The sequence below is a fragment of the Penicillium psychrosexuale genome (assembly GCF_028828465.1).
Source record: "Penicillium psychrosexuale strain IBT 29551 chromosome Unknown utg000003l, whole genome shotgun sequence".
Classification (NCBI taxonomy): domain Eukaryota; kingdom Fungi; phylum Ascomycota; class Eurotiomycetes; order Eurotiales; family Aspergillaceae; genus Penicillium; species Penicillium psychrosexuale.
In genome coordinates, this window is record NW_026643188.1 from 4523680 (window position 1) to 4544602 (window position 20923).

Below are 20923 nucleotides of genomic sequence, written 5' to 3' on the forward strand. Positions count from 1 at the left end.
ATAGCTCTGCAAATTACATGACAGTCCGAATACACTGCTTCAGATATCCACCCACCCTCTGCACGTCATCAAGACAAGCAACAACACCAACATAACCATCAGGTCTAACCACCACCAATGCACCCTGTGCCGGGTCCACACCATAGATACCATACGCATTATCCAAAGCCGACCCATTATAGAAACGCATCTCAGCCTGCTGCTTCACACAAGTCGGCACGTCCTTCCACTCAAAAGACCGATGCAGCCGGGGATGCAGGATAATCAGCTCAACAGTCGATTTCGGGAACTGCGCTTCAAGCAGAGCGACTTTTTCCAATGTCTGTACAGAAACACTTCTTCGATCAAGAAGGTCCGTCGATGTGAGACATAGAATGCGGAACCGGCCAGTGGAGGGGATATCTGTGGTGTTATCTAGTTAGATATCATATTCCAACCACAAACTCCCATCGCATTGACATACCATCATGAATATCCCGCTGCCACCCATCAGCATGCCGCAGCAATCGGACATTAAGCAATCTCCGGCCCGGTCTCAGGATGCCAGATATATACTCCGTCCCCTTGATGGGGTTTGGACGTCTTCTCTCGACACCATCGTCTAGCTCATCGCGGACAACTAGCATGTTCTCTGGGTATTCCACGCCACAGCCGCTGGTAAAGCCATTGCCGAGTTTGAAAGCCTGCTGGAACTCTTCTTGGGTCAGACCTTCGGTTGCGCCCATTTGCCCTGAGAACATGGTGGAGAACTTCCGGTCGAAGTCGATGAGCTGTTGCGCTATTTCGTGCCGTTCTGTCTGGTATGTCTCAAGTAATGGGGCTGGGCTAGGACCGGCCGGTTCTGGTGCGAGCCCGTTAATGTGGTATATGAGTTTCCAGGCTAGGTTGTAGGAGTCCATCATTGAGACGTTCATGCCTTGGCCAGCCTGGTGGATGGAAGTTAGTGCTGTTGATGTGCTAGGAAGAGTTGCTGGTAGACTTACTTTCGGACTATGTGTATGGCAGGCTATACATGTGCTTCTGTTAGTTCGATTCCGTGCACTCTCTCAAAGCGAACATACCGTCTCCAACAATGAAAACCCTTGCAACCCCCTTTGAATCATTGACGATAAACTCAGGCGAAACACGCTGGCCAATTTGATACGCAGCCCACCAGTCGACAGCATCCTCCTTAGCACAGAGAGAGTACGGTTTGATCGCATCAGCAGCTTGTTTCAGAATCCCCTCGAGGGTAATCTTACTTCTCCGCTGCCGAGCATCCCCAGACATACCACCCTCTCCTCCATCCAGCATTTGCTCACCCTCCTCCATAACCCCCGGAACCTGAACATAGAGCCTTGTGAGGTATTCACCGGTCGAAATCCTCTCTCTAGGAATAACCATAACAGATCCAGCCGGAGAATGAATCGCACACCGACGTCGAATATCCGGGAAATCCGTCTCAACAACCACATCAACCACACCCCAGATATGATCCAACGACTCCCCCTCCAGCGACAGCCCCATACACCGCCGCACAACCGAATGCGCCCCATCCGCACCAACAACATGCTTCGCGCGCACTATCTTCTCAACACCATCCGTAACCATAGTCACCAGCACAGGGAACTCCCCATCCCCATCCTCATCAATCCCAACATCCACAACCTCCGTATTCCTTAAAATCCCACGCTCAGAGTACCTAAGCAAATCCGTCTCCATGATACGCTCGACACGTCCCTGGTGGATGGTAGCCTCGTAGCGGAACCACGCTGGCGGGATAATCTCCGGCACAACGGATGTGCGCTCGATCACTTTCTCTGGATCTGACGACGGGTTCCAGAATGCGAATTGCCACATTTGGCACGCTTCGTTCTCGATTTCGGTGGAGAGACCGAGGGTTTTGAGGACTTCTAGTGTGCGTGGCTGTAGGCCGTCTGCTTGGCCGGTTTTTTGAGTGCTTGGTTTTGTGTCTATGCTGAGGAGGGAGGTGGAGGTTAGGCCGTAGCGGGAGAGGAGGAGTGTTAGCATTAGGCCTGCTGGTCCGGCCTGTGTTTCTATATTAGGGGTTTGTTTTTGTTTGGATGTTGGATGTTGGATGCTGTGTTGATATCGGGACATTTTAGTGGAGAGTACATACGCCAACCACGACTACTTCATATTTCTCTTCGTCTTTATCATCGCGCTTGAATGGGGGTGCTAGTCGGGGTAGTGGTGGTGCAAATGATGGTAGGACTCTCAAGTCCCGAGATGAGGAGGAATGCTCAGTAAAGACCGGCATTGCTTTTTGGGTGCTAGAAGCAGATTATTTGAGAATATTAGTAACTGGAGAGAAAATAGGTAGTTATACTTATAAATCGCTTTTGATTTAGCCTACGGGGTAGCCCCGCGATTCTGTTCATGTGGGGGATCTTTATATCCGCGATTTGCGCAATAACTACGCTTGTTTTGATTGGGTCAAGCTGGTAGATAGTTTATTTTAAGAATTCGTCGGTAGAAGAGGGTGGCAGTTCGGATATGGAAACTTTAGGTTACATAGGTATACCATTCGGGATATTTCATACCTCCGCGAATATACTTTCCCATAGGCAGGGCACATAAACGGCCTTTCTTTGGTGACCAGGTATGTGTCTAGTGAGATGCTCTTTTTTGGAGAATGTCTTGTTGCATGTATGACATCTTTGGTCATTTAACGAAGACCTGGATATAACGAATATTTACTCGTGTCTCAATTGATTCATTTTAAATATGTTTTACTGTAGTATGTACTCCGTAGGTGTTGATCATCAAGTCCGGAATTCCCCCATTTCCCCACAGTACGTACCCCACATCCATTTCGGGCATCAAATCTATGGTTCTTGGTGAAGGGCTATGCTTTCCATTAGTTAATTACTGGAAGTATTTTGCAGCACCTTGGATAAAAATATTGATCTTTCGAAATGGCTCTGGCCATAAGTAAACAGGAAGTAAGATCATAACTCATTAATCGGGCCCAAATCGCAGCAACCCTGGATCCCACCAAGATGATCCTAAGCAAATTCGATCAGTGTTTAAAGCTTTTGCTCAAAATACTGCTCAACTCGCTCTACAATATCTGCTTTCTTCCCTGCTGTAGCACGGCCATGCGAATGCAAGAACTCCTTCAGCACGACCATCGTAAGCTGAACAAGGTATTAGTTTGGTCAATTACCCGAGAGATTTCGAATCCTCACCTTGGAAACAGTGCCTTTGTCAAAGCACTTTTTTACTTCATCTTCCACTCCAGAGGCGCTGTCTTCAATCTTAACTCGCTTTGGTGGGTGGTCGCTAGCAGGCTCGGTCTTCGCACCTCGCTTTACCAGCGTGGAGGTGGCTGCTGAGCCGTCAAACATCTCGGAGGCCTGCAAGTTAAGTTCCTCCGCCCATTTAAGAATATAGTCGCCAGCGCGCTGTGGTGAAGCATACATTCGGTCAGTGCATTTCCGTAATTTCTAGGGGCATGGAAGCAGCAACCTTATGAACCTGTCGGTACTTGGGCACAGTCTTGTCATCTGGTGATTCTGGGAAGTCTTCGTCCAAGGCGATAGCCTGTAAGATACGATAGTGCCATTGAAGCGCTGCAACTTGGTCAGTATCATTTCCAACAAATCACAGTAATGAGGCTCACAAGGATTCGGATATTTTGAAGGGTCGTATATAGCCTTGGGAAGCTGCAATTGGCGAATAACATCCCGCATGGCATTATTCAATGCGTCCCCTGCTCGGTTAATCTTACTATCTGGATTTTGGCGCACATCATCTGCGAAAGGAAGAGCGATAATCCACATCCCAGGTGGAATTTTCTGCACGCCATTCTCGTCGATCTTTTCAGCTCCAGCAATCATAGCAGCTAAGACCGGTGAGGCATTTCTGCGGGGGATAAACCAAACCAAAGCCAGTTTCTCGGAATCGAGGAGTTTCTGGTGCAATGCAGAAAAGACCCGTGTGGAGCCAATGTAACCATCTTCGGAGGGATAGATGAATGAGGGGTGTTTGACATTGGCCCAGAACGGCAGGGCTGACAAGGGCTTGAACCCAATAATACGGATCACAGGGTCACCGAAGTTCCTTAGCGCCTGTTGTTCTTCAATGCTGAATGAAACCTGCTCACCACCGAACTTGTATGCCTTTCGAACGCTAGACTTATCGATATCCTGTCCGGTATCGTCGGACATTAGAGTTGTGACACCTTGAGCAATCTGAGCAGTCTCGCCCCCCTGCCATATGAAGCAACTCCTGGCAGGCTCTTGCTTTTTGAGCAGCAAATATCCATTGACGGATATCTTGAAATCAGGTCCGATCTCAAGTGGCACATTTGAGAACAGCGATCGGCGGGGTACGGATCTCGAGTTGATGCTAGACAATAGAGAATTGAGCAATGTGAGTCCGTCACCTTTACCAGTCGATGCGTTGGTGTCCGGCTGTAGGTATACCGGGGCATCACCATCACTGGGCGATGTTTTGTAGATGATGTCCTGCTGGTTGTGAGTATACCGCTATACAATTAGGCTAATAACCTACATCGTAGAATTTAGAGGTGTCGAATTCGTGATCTGATTGAGAGATGGGAAACAACTCGATATTGACACCAAGATCGTACAAGTCCCTTGCGCGAACTGTTGCGGCGGACCGCATTGCCTTATTGTCTGCGTGGGGATTATCGTTGTCAGTCACGACAAACAGTCGTCGAGATGAAAAGTTTGGAGCCTTCGAGGTAAAGATCTGATTTGCGCAGAACAGCATATTGGCCATTGAAACTGGCTCCTTCGATGGTTCCAAGATCTGCCGTACGTCATCGTCACCATTTGCTGGAGATGCGAGGGACCGTAACTGCTTGACTTCCTGGGCTGATGGAACATCAAGATCCGTGTACAGATAACAGTGGGGATATGACAGATCTTCTTGGTCGTCCTCATTTTCGTCATAGAACTTGGATAATTTCGTTCCGTAAAGCAGAACGCCAATCATATCATGAGGGTTGGAGATGATGCGCTGTTGCATCAGATGGTATGCACACTTCAAGGCTGCAGACGCGGGTGATTCGTCGCCATGTTTCTTAGGATCAGGTGATGGACGAGGCGTGAGCATCGAGCTGCTGATGTCTATGGCAAACAGCACCGCATCTTTGACTGATTTGAAGCTCTATGTAGGCAACAGTCAACATCGGTAACTATATCTCCGGCTTTTGATACTCACGGTCTGGTCGAGCTCTTCGTCCTCGTAATTATCCTCCTCGCGCGTGTAGTAATCTTCAGCCATGGTTGTTACAAAGAAGAGCCTTGACAGATTGGAAATATCAAAAGGTGTAAATTAATCAAGTCTAAAATATCATCGAGACGCGCTCTCTGACGCGGGCAACACGAAAGTCAGGTGACGCTGATGCCTGAAGCTGCTGACATTCTCCGACGGTGATTGGCCACAGCCGGTGGGCGGCGAAAGCTACATAACCAAAACCGGATTCAACAAATCCGAGGTCCAACATAAGCTGGAATTGTCAATTCCTCCTCAATTAATACCTTGAGATTACTTTCTTTTGTCTATTCCAAAATATAATTCGTCGCTCCAAAACTATGGCATTCCGCAGCCTTTTCGCGATCCCCCGACAGTTATTGACTGAGACCACATCTCTCGGAGGTCGGTCGGCATTTAGCAGTCAGCTCAGATGCAATCAACGAGGTCTCGCAACGGTGGTACCGCCAATCACACAAAATGCGACAGGTTCCAAGGGCCCGACAGCTATTGTTTTTATGAACATGGGTGGACCTTCTACAACGGACGAGGTGGAGGACTTTTTGAGCAGACTATTTGTACGAGTCATAAATGGCTACATTGGCCACGTTGAATTGATATGCTAACACATGAATTACAGGCTGACGGTGATTTGATTCCCCTGGGACGACTCCAATCGTATATCGGCCCCCTCATCGCACGTCGGAGAACCTCGAAGATCCAAAAGCAGTACGCAAGTATCGGCGGCGGATCGCCCATTCGGAAATGGTCCGAGTATCAATGCGCAGAAATGTGCAAGTTATTGGATAAGATCTCCCCGGAGACCGCGCCGCATAAACCTTACGTCGCCTTCCGATACGCTGCCCCATTGACCGAGACCATGTATAAGCAGCTTTTCGCCGATGGATTTGGCAATGGCAAGGGAGGACGTGCTGTGGCGTTTACACAATACCCGCAGTACTCCTGCTCAACGACCGGCAGTTCCCTTAACGAACTGTGGAAGTGGCGTAATCGTCTCGAGGGAAAGCGCCCTAATGGAGGGTCCGAGCCAGCCGGCGCAATCCAGTGGAGTGTCATTGACCGTTGGCCTTCTCACTCTGGTCTTGTGGAGGCTTTCGCACAAAATATCGAGGCTCAACTCAAGACATACCCAGAGGAGAAGCGAGACCAGGTCGTGTTGCTGTTCTCGGCCCATAGCTTGCCTATGAGCGTTGTCAACCGAGGTAGGCTATGTCCCCCGATTACTCCCTAGAATTACACTAACTAATCTCTCACACAGGTGATACCTACCCAGCCGAAGTTGCAGCGACAGTTCATGCCGTAATGCAACGACTCAAGTTCAAGAACCCCTACCGCCTGTGCTGGCAATCACAGGTGGGACCTAGTGCGTGGCTCGGGGCTCAGACAGCTGATACCGTTCAAGAGTATGTGAAACGAGGACAGACGGACTTGATCCTGATTCCCATTGCGTTTACAAGTGACCACATTGAGACACTGTTTGAGCTGGATCAGGAAGTCATCCATGATGCCAACAACCCGGGTGTCAAGCGCGCAGAGAGCTTGAATGGAAACCCGGTTTTCATCCAGGCACTTGCCGATATTGCCCGCGACCACCTGCAAAAGGGAGAATTGTGTTCTACCCAGATGACACTGCGTTGCCAGGGCTGCACCAGCGAGCGGTGCTTGGGTCAGAAGAAATTCTTTGCCGGCCAGGAACATGCTTCTATGGTGGTCTAACCTTGGAAGCAACTAAGCTTACATGAGTTTTTGTTTGGACTAGGGAAGTCCAACCTTGTATGTATACGGACTACGAGGCGTTCGAGGCGTTGTAAGAGTATAAAATTTCGGGGATAATGTACTGTACGATATATATTTTCAATTCTTGCAGGGCATCTTACGATATACAAAGGCCGTCAGAATGACACCTTAATATGACCACATGTGCAAGCCCAATTGCGGAGATTCCGGAGTTAAGAGCTGCCAATGATGAAATCCCGATAAGAATTCAAGGAATCCAACTAACATTCCCCTCTTTCGTATGAGGGTGATGATGTGTCGTGGCTCTAAATCTTACAAATCAATTAACTAGTTAGCGGTAATCTTACAAAGTTGGAATCCTGCGAAATCCCGAAATCACCGCCAATGTCCCAACTTCATCATGGAGAACGAAGAACTCTTTGTGGGGGATCCCGATATTGCGGAGCTGCACACAGCTCGAGAGACTCGTCCGATTGAACATGTAACTGAAAACACGCCTCTAATTGATGAAGCCGATGGGCTGCATCGACGGTCTTTTGACCTTACGAATAATCGGCCGAAAGGGAGGAGAGCGAGTGTGAGTGACTGATTTACGACCAAAGTGCCGGAAACAACTGTCTAATCTGCAAACATGACAGATTTGGTGGCTGCTCCCATTTGGTGTCCTTTTTACCCTGGGTTTTGGTGGAATGGCTGTGCCCAAGATCAATTTGGTCATGTCGCTCATCTGCCGAGATTATCTCGCCGAGAAGACCACCCAAGACCCCGGGTTCACCTATCTCCCTGTTGTATTTGGGGATCATAATCCCCAGTGCCAGATACCACAAGTTCAGTCGTTGGTTGCTCAGTTCCAGCTCTATCTCAATCTTGTTGCGGGTATATTATCAGCCTTAGTAAGTCCCCGGTTCGGGCACTTATCCGATCGCTACGGGAGAACCAAAATGATCGCGCTGGGCGCGATGGGCGCGGTACTCAATGAGGTTATCACTGTCATTGTGGCTAAATGGCCAGAGCGGGTCTCGGTCAATATGCTTCTAGTTGGAGCAGTCATGGATGGATTGGGTGGATCATTTACAACCGCACAGGCTTTGATCCATTCCTATGCATCTGACTGCACGCCCACGGAAAAACGAAGTGTGGCATTTGGTCTCTTCCACGGTGCTTTGTTCTTTGGAATTGCAGCTGGACCAGGCGGTGCCGCATTTTTGATCAAGCATGGAGGCACGCTACCCGTCTTCTACATTGCGCTTGCATTCCATGCAACTTTCTGTCTATCAGTCTTCTTCATCGTGCCTGAATCTTTGTCCAAGGAACGACAGCTCGCGGCCCGCGAGAAGCATCGCTTGAAAATTGTGGATGCTGACTATCCTAAATGGTACTCTTGGCGTGTCTGGAACCCAGTGAACCTGTTCACTCCGCTTGCAATTCTGATGCCCGCCGTTGGAAAGCCAAGTGCCTTGTTCCCCAACCGCCGCGGTGCCAGTCCGGCTCTACGCCGGAATATCATTCTGCTGGCTGCTATCGATACCGCTGTCTTTGGAGTCGCCCTGGGCACCGTACAGGTTATCATCATCTACGCCGAATACATGTTCAACTGGGGCAGCGTGGAGTCTAGTCTGTTTGTAGCGACCGTTAATGTGGTGCGAGTGATCAATCTTTTCCTGGTGCTTCCGCTTATATCCATGTTCTTCCGCACCCCGTGCGTGGAAGACGGAAACATTCGCGGCTCGGACATGCTGGACATTGTTCTAATCCGCACATCTATAATATTCGATATTTTGGGCTACATTGGCTATGCTCTGTCCAAGACACCATCAATCATGGTGATTTCTGGTGTCGTCGCCTCGCTAGGTGGCATGGGATCTGCAATTCTGCAGTCATCTCTGACCAAGCATGTGCCGCATGAACGCATTGGACAGATGCTCGGTGCCACTGGTCTCTTGCATGCTCTTGCTCGAGTTGTCGCACCTACTGTCTTTAACTTAATCTATAGTCTGACGGTTGCAACATTACCTCAGGTAGTGTTTGTGGCCCTTGCGGCTGTTTTTGGTGTAGCATTCCTCATGAGTCTGCTGATCAGGTCGCATGGTATGTTTATTTTCCTGATCTCCTACAAGAAGTATACTAATTACTGTGACAGTTACCCTGGAGGCTGGTACCCTACTGATCTAAGATTGGAAGAAGATGCCGACGAGCATGACGGGCTTTTGCGGTAATGGATGGTTCTTTCTTTGATATAATAAGCTGTGCTTCCTTCTATATGTTATATGTCTGCTTCGTAGCGTCTTTCTTGATGTTCTATATGATTGATTGAAATAGACCGGTCTTTCTTATTCTACTTTGCCACTCTCATGGATACATGACTATGGAACTAGCTGTTGGTTATTTCGTAATGAAGATGCTCGATGCATGCTCGGCAGACTAGAGCCATCGGAGAAACACACAAATATCGATAGACCTGGAGTAGGCGTAGAATATGCAGCCCAACTTTCTTTATCATATATCCCTTTCCTCCTGATTTTTATATCTTATAGGTCGACATGAAGTCATGGAAGTTGTATGCGGTTAGATCCATGGGTCGTATGACAGGCCTCCGGTCTCCGGCAACCGGCACTGGCCTAACGCGCAAGTTGATTTGCATCGGGAAAAAAGATGTTACTCCGACCTTACCCTACGCTCTCCGCTTCAATTGCCTGTACACCTAATTTTGGACCATAGCTGGTGGTTGAAACTATTTACATCTCCTTTGTTTCAATCGTCTGCTCGTTTCGGAACATCGGTGCAAGGCCGCTCATGTACGACTGGTGAACCCGCGCGCAACCCGCGCTCAACATCTGCAATATGCTTGCCCGCGCCGCAAAAGGCGGCTCGATAATACCTTCTCCCAATGCCCTCCGAGTGCTCCGCCAATTGGCTCTGGCCGGCTCAACAGTTGGCGGATTCTGCACCGTCGCAGCCCTCACGTACGAAGCCCATCGCCGGGTCCGCATGGCCGAGAAAATCATCGAGAATAAACGAACACTACACAGCAGTGCGCCGAATTACGATGCAACATCTGCCGCCAAACGACTAAAGGTGATGGTCGAGGCAGCAGAGGCGGGCGAATTCATGGGCATTGAATCCCTTAAGGCGAGGAATCGGAACGTACCTGATGAGCCAGGGTTCGAGACAGAAGACCTTGAGCCCAAGCCCAAGCCCAAGCCCCTGGTCAGCTTGGAAAAACACCATGCTCGCTCAAAACGTTCGCTCTTTGGGAGCCAGTCAATTGCACAATCCAATTACACAGGAAACATCGATTCTCCGGGTTTAGCTCAGAACGCTGAAATTCTGACTCGGGAGAAACAACAGGGCGAACTTGCACGAGAATCTGGCAAGCTGCCCTTTGACGCCGAAATCCGCAGGTTGTTAACTGAGGAGCGGGAAATCACTGCTGCGAATTTGTTCTTAGCGCACACTCGGCAGACACCTAACATCTCTTGGGAACGCAGAGAGCTTGCATGTGTTATATTCACCGCCAACTGCATCAAAGGAAACCTATTCGTTGCTCGAACTTTGTTCAATCGCCTGGACAAAGTCAGTGTCGTCTCGGCGGAGATGTGGGCTACACTGATGCATCTCCTTGCGAAAGAGGGGCATATTGACTCTGTCGGCGTTATATATGATAAATTCAAAACTAGCTTCGCTGTTCCAAACCATCTGTTGGAGGTCATCCTGCGATGTCTGATCGAGTCCAAACGGTTGGACTCGGCCAAGTTCCTCTTCTTCCAGCGCTTCGAGGATGACCGTGACTGTGGCCTGTGTGGTGCTTATCTTGATGGATTATGGCGGAAGACCAGGAGCATGGAATTGCTGTCTTCCCAACTCGGCCTCATTCTCAAACGCCTCGAATCACTCGATCGAAGACCAACCGAGAAACTTTTCAACCCAATGGTCAAGGCCATGGTTGAAACTGGCCGAGCTGAAGAAGCTGAAGCTATGGTCAAGGCTATGTCAACACACTACGGGACTGAGCCTGGATGCCGGACCATTGGCTTGATTATCTACAACAGAGCACTTAACTGTGAATGGGACAGGGTCATGGATGGCATGCATGCTATGCACGAGCATGGATACACCCAATCAAAGAAGGATTTCACTATGATTTTCGACCGTGTCTTCTTGGAATACTACCCCACCCACACGGGCCAGCAGATTCTCGACTTCGTCATCTCTTGTATCAACGATTTTGACATACAACCCGACAAGGTACTCCACCGACACATTCTCGAAGCGATCATTGAAAAGGGCAACGAAGATATGATCGCACTCATCATGGAAATGGCCGAGGAACAGAATTGGAATACTGGTATTGACGAACGGTTTATCAGGTCACTCCTGAAAAGCCGAAAACTCGCAATGACCGACAACCCTGTGGGCATCTGGCGACTGAAGCAAGCCGCCAAGAATCGACAAGATTATTTAACTTCTTCCCGGCGCATCCTTGGGACTAGTTCTGACACGTGGGCAGTACGGGGGGAGAGAATTGCCCCGATTCACATTCCCGCCGAGGAAACTTTCCCTCAAACGGTCAGCGAGATGGTGGCATCCAAAAATGCTAGTCTATATGTTCCGCTCCACAAGCGGATGGAGCACTTTATCAACATGGGCAGACACACCGATGCCCTGGCAATTTACCATCACGCATCCACTGGCGGTTTCGTTGTCAGGCCACTTCATCTGAAGCTGGCTGTGATCGCCGCGATTCTCAGTTGCAAAAAGACAGGCTTGGCGAACGCGCGACGTCTAATTACATCCGAATGGGATTACTGGAAAAATATGCCTTCTCTCCGGCATAGCAAGCGTTTTACTTCGTGGATTCCCATCTTCTTCCAACGGGTCATGGAGGTAGACCCAGAAGCCATTGGGTATGGAGGCTTGATCAAGATGGCCATTTTTGAATATTATGATGTTTGTGCCAACACCAAGGGTCTTTTGGTGAAGCACTTCTGCGCGACGTCTTCCAGCCGTTATCTTATTGGGGGTGGAACGCCAGACCTTGCCGTCGATCTCCTCACAACAATCTACCAATCTCGGTGGCGGATCTCTCATGGCTTCGACCAGGTACTATTGAAGATGTTGCTGCGTGGGTTTGCCAAGGTCCATAACTTCAAGGGGGTCTGGTGGTGCATAATGACAGTCCTCTCGCGGAATGAGCCTCTCAATCAAGACTTCGTCGTGGAAGCCACCTCTCAGTTGGGCTCATTAGAAAATGCGATCAGATCCGATGGCTCCTACGATGCTGCGGGGCAAGTGTTGGTACTCCGGCAAATCGTGGGGGCACTGGAGGCCAAACTTGAAGGTGATTCGCATTGGTCAACCATTAATGTTCACCCGGAGTTGAAAAGGTTGAAGCGTTCCAAGCCATTCAAACTCACCGAGCAACAACATCTACTGCCCACCACAGACCTAGGGGAGCTCATCATGAACTTTGACGAAGAGTGGGAGTTGGACCTGTTGCTCAAGCGCAAGCAGTTTGACGCTCCTGATCATGCAAAGTGGTGGGCCGAGTCCAATGTCACAAACTCGAACACTGTGCCTTCAGAAGATCCGGAGTACCCGTGGAACAATCCAGCGCATTGGGGTGCGCATTACGTACCGGAGAAGTACTCGTCCGACTATCACCTGGAGTTTTCACTTGGAGGGGAATACGATGAGTATATAGAGTATGAGGATTATCAGGGGCACCGGGCGTCCCAATGAACATGTATAATAGTGTAAATAGTATATGTACAATAGGCATCTTCAATAGATTCATAAATATATGCCTGTCTACCGTTGTATATCCAAATCAGTCCACTCGGAGCGATCACTACCGTGGTGTCTCCTTCAGCGTAGAATTGGAAAGGCGGAGAGAGGTCATCCAGTGAGGCTTTCACATGTCACGCCACCACCCACCCCTTTCTCAAACATCAGCCCATAAACACAGGCCAATCGACTTTCCTTTAAATCAATTGCCTAGGCCGATAATGGTCCTGCCTCAGTCGACTCCGTTCTGACATTATCTACTCTTCCAAACCCAAAATGGCCTCCGTGCTCAAAGACGACGCTTCCCTCTCCACGGCCGCTCAACGCCGCATCGACAACCACGAAGCTGATGTTGTCATCGTCGGTGCCGGAGTCCTAGGCTGTGCGCTTGCAGTCGCAATGGGAAAGCAAGGGCGCAGTGTGATCCTGCTGGAAAAATCGTTGGAGGAGCCCAACCGCATTGTCGGTGAACTACTCCAGCCGGGAGGTGTTCAGGCGCTCGAGCAACTAGGGCTACGGGATTGTCTGGACGATATTGATGGCATTGATGTGAAGGGATACTGGGTTTCATACTTTGGCGAGCCGGTGCTCCTCGAATACCCCAAGTCTAGTCCAACCTCACCCACACCGTTGGGACGAGCTTTCCATCATGGTCGGTTCGTGATGAAACTACGGGCAGCCGCTTTGTCCTGTCCCAATGTCACAGTGGTTGAAACCAAGGTGACTGGCCTCATCATATCGCCAGATACCGAGGAAGTCCGTGGAGTTGAGTGTATGACCAAGGACGTCAAAGATAGCTACCTCGGCCAACTCACGGTGGCCGCCGACGGCTACAACTCGGATTTCCGCAAGCAACACCACCAATACACACCCACGCGGCGATCAAAGTTCTATGGCTTGGAGCTCATCGATGCGAAACTCCCCGCGCCCAACACTGGTCATGTCCTCCTCAGCGATAACCCACCCGTGCTCATGTACCAGATCGGCACCCATGAGACCCGAATCCTTATCGATATCCCCGATAACTTTCCTCTGGCCTCGCTGCAGAACGGTGGTGTCAAGGGCTACATGCGAAACAACATCCTGCCTCAGCTTCCAGAGGGTGCCCAGAAGCCGTTCTCCGACGCGCTAGAGCAGGGCCAGTTACGGTCAATGCCGAACTCCTTCCTGCCTGCCGCGGTCAACAAGACACCCGGCTTGATGATTCTGGGAGATGCGCTCAACATGCGGCACCCTCTCACGGGTGGAGGCATGACGGTGGCGCTCAACGACGTCTGTCTCATCCGCGAATTGCTCAGCCCAGAGCGCGTGCCCACCCTCTCCAATACAGGCCTTGTCCTCGAACAGCTCGCGGAATTCCACTGGAGACGAAAGTCTTCTTCTTCAGTCATCAATATCCTGGCGCAGGCTCTCTATGCGCTCTTCGCTGCAGACAGTATGTATGCTGACCCTTTGGTTAATTCCGATAACTAATTATTTCTCTAGATCAATACCTCCGAGCTCTTCAGCGTGGCTGTTTCCGCTACTTCCAGGTTGGACCAGTAGGCGGCCCTGTTGGGCTGTTGGCCGGTCTGATCAAGAAACCTCTGGTTCTCGTCAGCCACTTCTTCTCCGTCGCCTTCCTCTCCATCTGGGTTCTCCTCTGTGATACCCCTCCGCTCAAGCTAATCCTAGCCCCCTACTACGCCTTCATGATATTGTACACAGCCTCTGTCGTGATTTTCCCATACATCTGGACCGAGGTCTGGTACTGATCTGGCTTGTCATCAATTGGTGTTCTACTTTCCTCAAAAGCGACAATGGGGGTATCATCGTAACCTGTGGAATATATTGTCGATGTTACTCGCCAAGTCTTTGTTTAATATCCCATCTTCACCCTGTGTCTTTTCTTCCACGCCTTATGTCATTTAATCTTGTCCAGCATTTTCCCACTGCATCTGATACATTGCAGGTTTGTGTTATAGATTTACTGTACTATAACTATACTATATGTCATACCATTATTTCAATGATAAATGATACGATGTCAATATATCCCGAACATTCTAATAATCAACGCTTTCTATGCTACACATACAAAGAAAAAAACCCCAACCAATTCACAAGATTCACATCCTCCATAGCCCACAAACATGCACATTCCCTCCCTTACTTCCGGTACCCATACACCAGAAACACGACACAAACACCAAGAACACAGCAAAATCAAACCCAAACCCAACCCTCACAACAACAACTTCACACAAAGCGAATACGCCAAAACCCCAAAACAAAACGAAAATGAAAACGCAAAGAAGTTAGGCGCAACAGGCACAGGAGCCTGGTCCACACGACCAAACCAAGGCAGCGCACCAACGCCAGGCAGCCGGAGACCCGACCAATTCCAATCCCAGGAAAGAAAGGACATGACGGCACTAGCTGAGCGGATGGCGCAATTATGCACGAAGGATATGCTGGAATAGACCTCGCAGATTAGGCTGTAGGCGAGGAAAAAGCAATAGTATAAATACAGCATTAGTGATATGAATATCATCCACATCTTTTTGTTTTCCTTTTCTTTTCTTTCCTTTTTTTTGGGTGGGACTGATGTTGGGTTGGGATGTGTCCTTTAGGTATGTGTATGTGTATGTGTGTATGTATAAATACGGATTTTTGGTGTTTGTGGTTTATCGTGGATTGTAGAGCGGATGGGTTGCTCTGCACGGGGTGTTCTTGTGGGTTCAGGTAGGTAGGAGAGGATGAGGATGAGCACGACGAAGAGAGGGAGAGGGAGAGAGCATCTAAGAAGTGAATCTAAGAGGTGAGCCTTTCCTCCATTTCTTCCCTTTGTTCTCTGGGTCTTTGTTACTGACAGCCCGGTCTCCCATTTATAGACACTGTTGACTGACAGCAAGCCAGAAGGACAAGGAAAAGAGTTAGAAATTGGAAGAGAAGACAATGCAATCCAGGAAGTATCAAATACATGACCTGGGCAGGAAAACGAAGACTTTTTTCGAAAATTTTGGTTTGTTTCTCATTGGCAACAAGTTAATATCTTTCTCTTTTGTACAGAACCAGGACCGAAAAAGAAAAAAAAATTTTTGGCATAAGAAAATGAAAAGCATCAGACACAAACCGGGTCTAACCATTGAACACAAAGAACTCCAAACAACTGGAAAGAAATCGTCTCAATGCATGGGAGGCGTTTCCTGGAAAATGAACCGGCCAACTTTCCCGATGGCAACGAATGCATGCATATATGGGCCCTAATCCCTCGGTGACGGGGAAAGGGGTGGAAAAAAAAGAGCAAAATAATGTATTTCGGGGGAACGTAAGTTCGTTTGGGGGATACTGCGCGGAACGGAAATTTGAAAAGCAATAAAATCATTTTTGAGACGTGAGTATCTGCTCATTCCTCGTGGACGTGCTGGAGATGGTTACGGAGGCGCAACGACACACACCTAGTCAACCGCCTTTTCGCAAAGAATCATCTGCTGCAATAAGCTCATTACCGCCGTTGATCCCATTTCGAGGCTCCATTGATGACTTGGTGTTCTTGCGGTTCTTCTTCTTGGTCGTCTGCCATCCATAAGCGATCTCGTTCGTGCCGTTAGACTGTCCGCCTGATCTTCGTGGCGAGTCTGTGTGTCGGTCTTTGGTGCCCGGAGCAGAGTTGTGAGAGCTGTCGTGTCGGCCTTGGCCTTTGGGCTTGCTCTTGCCGTTAACGCCGTTTGCCTTGTCGGAATGGTCGCCATTAGTCCGACGCTTCGAGTTCGTCGATTGATGCCGATTCTCATTCGACCCGGATGCAGCAGGTTTCTCGCCCATCTGTCCCGAGTGCTTAGGCTGGCCGGTTTCCTTTCCTGGCCCTTGTGCCGCACCATTTCTTAATCTATCCGGACTTGTCTTCGCGGGTTGCTGCACCAGGTTTTCGGAGTTTGATAGGTGGTAGTTCTGCAGCCGACTAGCGAGAAGCTCAGACTGGCCATTCACGTCTGACTGGTTTTCCCCGTTCATACCATTGACCTTTTGCGTTTCCGTAGATGGCCGCGTGAAGACAGCCGAATGCTCCAAGTCAAAGGACCCGGAGTCCTGATAGTCTTGAGATAAGGAATCGGAGAAACTTGCAGGCGTGTTTATGTTGTGATCATCTGACGAGGTATAATGGCTCACTGCCGAGTAAGGGTCCATCAAGTCAGACCCATACGCCGAGCGAGGCTCACTGGGACGCACCGATCCATCCACAATCAGCGGACCTGGTGCAACTGGACGTGGAGCGGATTGGGTAGCTTGCGACGGGGGCTTGGGAACTGGAATGTGCTCCGAGTGAGCAGTGTCCGACGAGAACGATCCCGGTCGATAATCTGGCTGAAGGGGAATAAACGAATATCCATTCGAGACCAGACCCATCTGTGCGGATAATGGCGGCAGCATGGAACCTTGCTGCAGGGCTTGAAGCTGTTGTGGGGTTATATAATAACCCACCACATCTGGCTGCCGGTTATCGTCCACAGAGGTTGAGTGGGATCCATTGCTGGCCAGACTGTTTGAGCGCATTACATTCTCATCACCACTCCCTTCTCCGCCTTCTGACGACTCGGTGGCCGGCCTTTGTTTTGACCAGTTATCCGTGGGTGGCGGCATGGTATAAAGGGGGATATAGCTGGGAAGAGAGGGCGAGCCCTGAGGCCGTGCAGGTTGTGAATGCGCACGAAGAGACTTTGGGGATCCGTTCGCAGCTGACAATCGCCGAGAATTACGACGAGTATCAGGAATAGCACTAACAGCAGACGGCGAGGGAGGGTTGGTGATAGTCGCTTGCGAGCCAGATGCACCAACTGAAGCATAGGTGGGGTTATAAATCGTTTGATGTCGTTGGGTTGGGCTGAGAGTAGCATGACTCGCGGTTCCTGTTCCTGACCTCGGGCATGAGTTTTCCTCTGGAAACTCTTGCGGTTGAGGAACTGGGAATTGGATAAATGGCTGACGGATGAAGACCGGCGGTGGTCTCCCAGTAATCAATGCCTGGCTATGCAATTGCATCCGCAATTCTTGCTCCTGCGCCTGCAAAAGTTGGATTTGTTGATATAACTGGTCATGCAGAAGATACTGTGCTTGCTGTTGTGCGTGCAGGGAGATATCGGTTGCATTGCTAGTATTCGACTGCCGGAAGTTCGACTTGTTTGCGGTATTCGACTGTCGTCGCCCGCCAGTGAGCCCGCCGCGCGAGAACTGATTATTATATCTGCCGCCGCGGTTCCCTCCTCGTCCACCCCGCGATGGAAGGGAAGGTGTGAGAGTTGGCCGCGGTTGGGGTGGTGGTCGTTCCCAGGTCCGCTCCTCTTCTGCTGGGAATTCAAACTGCTGACAACATCCTTCTAGATCACCGTTTGCGATATATTCGAAGGCCCTTCGCAACTCCAAATGCAATCCCCGGAACGACGTGTCATCGGCGGTGTTTCCTAGGTTCCTTGACGTGTTGAACGGCTCCTCCACGCACAGTCGGTTGTTCAACATCAGGTGCCAGCCCTTGGCCTCTTTGTTGATCAGGGTGCCGTCCCGTACTGAGATGACGTTCTTCTCATAGTCAAATTGATAGCCATAATACCGGAAAAATCCAAAGAGCAACTCGCCAACCGATTGCTTGTTCTTGCGACCAAATTGACACAAGGTCTTCAGGTCGTCATCGAACGAGCAGACCAATCCATCGTGAGTCACCCTCTTCTTGTGCGGACGTGCTTGCAAACTTGGGAGAACTGGGGGGTTTCTTGTCTGCAGAAAGTTAATGATCAAACAGATCCAGGTATAAGAACTAAGGGTTCCACCAAGTGCTGCATCATTGAGGGTTCTTTGCTTTGTCCAGTGCTTGATCGTCATCGCCAAAGGCCGCACTCTTTCATCCACCTCGACATAGGTCCGAATCATCCGAGTGTTTTCTAGCGCCAATGTATTATTGACATTCATGTCACAGGCTAACCGGAGCTCCGGGTCCCAAATCTTCACGATGGGGACCTTTGCATGCGACACACACACCACCCGTTCCATCCCGTCTGTTTAGGTCAGTCTATTATTCAGTCAAGTTGTGACAACGCGATCCCTTACGTTTGGCCAACACCTCGGCCAACAGGCACACATGTTCCAATTCCTTGTAGCTGGTTGTGATGCAAATGTCCACTGCGCAAGTTGTTAGTTATCGCATTTTATTTCTCTTGTGGCCAAAAAAAGAGAAGAACCTACCATCCGAGTCACTTGAACAGAGCTTATTCCCCGACGAGCCAAAAATGTTCGCCTTAATATTATGATTCGGCCATTGCTCATTGAAAAGCTTCTCCAATTTCCGAACAAGCTGTCGTCGTCGATCATCACTCTCGGCAGACGGTAACAATCGATCATACAGATCCATGATATCGGTCGACAATTTTTTCTCCTCGTCCGGACTGAGCTGCTCCTTCAATGCCCCCTTCTCCTCCGGTAATATATCTGCTCCGAGACTATACGGTACCCGTCGTCGAAAGAATGCCATGGCGGTCTCATATTTACATCCTCCAAGCGGTTTCCGGGAGAATGGGGGTAGATGTGTGGCTTCGGAGTGGGTCGATCGAGGGGAGGTGTTTCCGTGGGCGGGGGACGGCGACCGCGAATGGAAGGATAGGTTGCGCGCATGTTGGTATGGGGTAGAAGGAAGGGAATTCGACTGGTGCGAAGTCAACGGAGGCCGAGCGGCGGGTTCGGGCACGTCAGAGTGTTGCACATTGGATTGCGATCTCCATGCCATCGTGGAGGGCTGCGCCGACGCTAGCGAGGCGACGTCACGGTGAAGGGAACACTTTGCATTCCCATCGATTTTTGCGACCATATAGCAATTCACAACTCCCACACCGTTGTGGTCCTTCCGTACGGGGGCTCGGCAAAAGAGATAAGAGTCCACTCCCACACACCACACAATATAATCCGTTCAGTTTCCGCTCTGGAAATGACTGGAGAAATTTCGTGATAGATAAATTCGAGCGAGGTAGGTTATGGCACGTGTGTAACAAGTCAAGGGTTCGTTGATATGGTGAGACAACCGGGAAGCAGATCGTTTGTGGTGGGAGACAATCGCCCTCGACCAAAGTCGCGAAGAGCCGAGTTTTTTTTTCCTTTCACGCGGGACCGATGAAAATCGAAGAGATGTAAAAAGACAATGCCTCAACCAGGAGATGAAAATAAGACACGGCAGGAGAATAGTAAAAAAAAAAAAAGGGTCTTCGTGAGCGAGAAGAGAGCGCAGGTTTCGAGGATTGGGATCAAAGAAAAGCGACAAAAAAGGACCAAGATACAGGATGCAACATACAATCCGTGTGCCCTTTCAGTGAATTTGTAGGAACCAGCCTGGGTTTCCGATTGTTGAGGAAAGGAAGCGTAGCCAGAGAGGGGAATTTGCGGAAGTTGTGAAGATGATCGAAGCCCTGGAGGTCAGCCCCTGTCGGCGGTAAAGAAGACACTCCCGACCGTTCCTTAAAGAACTCCAATCTTTCCAACGTCCACGATTTTATGTATAGAAGGCGAGCAATCGGAGGATGTATTCAGGGCCAGTGTTTGCAACTTGGAACAGATGTTGGTGAGTGGGAAATTAGCTTATAACGTATGACGGAGTAGCCCACGGAGAGCGACTATTGGGGAATAGTTCTCTACCCTCATTTCTTAAACAATTAGGGGCTGACTTCGGTCCTTTGTCTCTGATATAATCTCTCGCTTATATATTTCTTACTGGCACTCTTTATTCTTTTTCCGCAGACCCCAGAAACCTGAAGGCCTGAAGCACAGAAAGCCAATGCAGAGTTGCCCGCGGTATCACCGAGCTATGCATTCATGCAGGTACCATGACGACAGATTATTGATAACCCGGTGTATTTGTTGAGCCTCTTGGACTACTAGCTATTGACTGAACATGGCAATTCCTAAGAGAAGCCTTATATGCTCCATATGTCGTACTTTCTCCTTTTTGCCTCCTGATCGTCGTTCTTCACTTCTCCCCGCGATTAGCATGGTCCTTGCACGTGCTGCTAGTATAAGCTAATCCATGTCAGTGGCCTGAGGCAGAAATATGACATAGATACTCCGTATGCTTCAAGAAGTAACTATGTTGTAGAATCTAGGATTCTGTAACATAAATCCTCGGTGACTCGAGAACACT

The 20923-nt window shown here is 49.6% G+C and overlaps 8 protein-coding genes across 8 annotated transcripts; 5 read left to right on the forward strand and 3 right to left on the reverse strand.

Moving 5' to 3' along the window:
- Positions 1–13: 13 nt before the first annotated feature.
- Positions 14–2260, reverse strand: N7518_005561 (putative phenol monooxygenase; the record flags this gene model as incomplete). The annotated part of the gene is made up of 5 exons (XM_057186488.1): positions 14–402; positions 464–926; positions 984–1006; positions 1062–2028; positions 2120–2260. 5 exons carry the CDS (start codon positions 2258–2260, stop codon positions 14–16), a joined length of 1983 nt encoding a protein of 660 aa, XP_057043258.1.
- Positions 2261–3029: 769 nt separating this feature from the next.
- akuA (uncharacterized protein) lies at positions 3030–5256 on the reverse strand (the record flags this gene model as incomplete). The annotated part of the gene is made up of 6 exons (XM_057186489.1): positions 3030–3140; positions 3192–3407; positions 3472–3575; positions 3626–4472; positions 4519–5139; positions 5194–5256. The coding sequence occupies 6 exons, from the start codon at positions 5254–5256 to the stop codon at positions 3030–3032; spliced, it is 1962 nt and encodes a 653-aa protein (XP_057043259.1).
- A 311-nt stretch (positions 5257–5567) lies between these two features.
- N7518_005563 (ferrochelatase HEM15) lies at positions 5568–6963 on the forward strand (the record flags this gene model as incomplete). The annotated part of the gene is made up of 3 exons (XM_057186490.1): positions 5568–5804; positions 5867–6449; positions 6506–6963. 3 exons carry the CDS (start codon positions 5568–5570, stop codon positions 6961–6963), a joined length of 1278 nt encoding a protein of 425 aa, XP_057043260.1.
- A 421-nt stretch (positions 6964–7384) lies between these two features.
- On the forward strand, positions 7385–9156 carry N7518_005564 (putative tetracycline-efflux transporter; the record flags this gene model as incomplete). Its single annotated transcript, XM_057186491.1, has 3 exons — positions 7385–7561; positions 7623–9072; positions 9125–9156. The coding sequence occupies 3 exons, from the start codon at positions 7385–7387 to the stop codon at positions 9154–9156; spliced, it is 1659 nt and encodes a 552-aa protein (XP_057043261.1).
- A 669-nt stretch (positions 9157–9825) lies between these two features.
- N7518_005565 (pentatricopeptide repeat protein) lies at positions 9826–12723 on the forward strand (the record flags this gene model as incomplete). Its single annotated transcript, XM_057186492.1, has 1 exon — positions 9826–12723. The coding sequence occupies one exon, from the start codon at positions 9826–9828 to the stop codon at positions 12721–12723; it is 2898 nt and encodes a 965-aa protein (XP_057043262.1).
- Positions 12724–13044: 321 nt separating this feature from the next.
- On the forward strand, positions 13045–14522 carry erg1 (squalene monooxygenase erg1; the record flags this gene model as incomplete). Its single annotated transcript, XM_057186493.1, has 2 exons — positions 13045–14203; positions 14254–14522. The coding sequence occupies 2 exons, from the start codon at positions 13045–13047 to the stop codon at positions 14520–14522; spliced, it is 1428 nt and encodes a 475-aa protein (XP_057043263.1).
- A 378-nt stretch (positions 14523–14900) lies between these two features.
- On the forward strand, positions 14901–15230 carry N7518_005567 (uncharacterized protein; the record flags this gene model as incomplete). The annotated part of the gene is made up of 1 exon (XM_057186494.1): positions 14901–15230. One exon carries the CDS (start codon positions 14901–14903, stop codon positions 15228–15230), a length of 330 nt encoding a protein of 109 aa, XP_057043264.1.
- Positions 15231–16212: 982 nt separating this feature from the next.
- On the reverse strand, positions 16213–19603 carry N7518_005568 (uncharacterized protein; the record flags this gene model as incomplete). Its single annotated transcript, XM_057186495.1, has 3 exons — positions 16213–18797; positions 18850–18921; positions 18985–19603. 3 exons carry the CDS (start codon positions 19601–19603, stop codon positions 16213–16215), a joined length of 3276 nt encoding a protein of 1091 aa, XP_057043265.1.
- Between the last annotated feature and the right edge of the window lie 1320 nt (positions 19604–20923).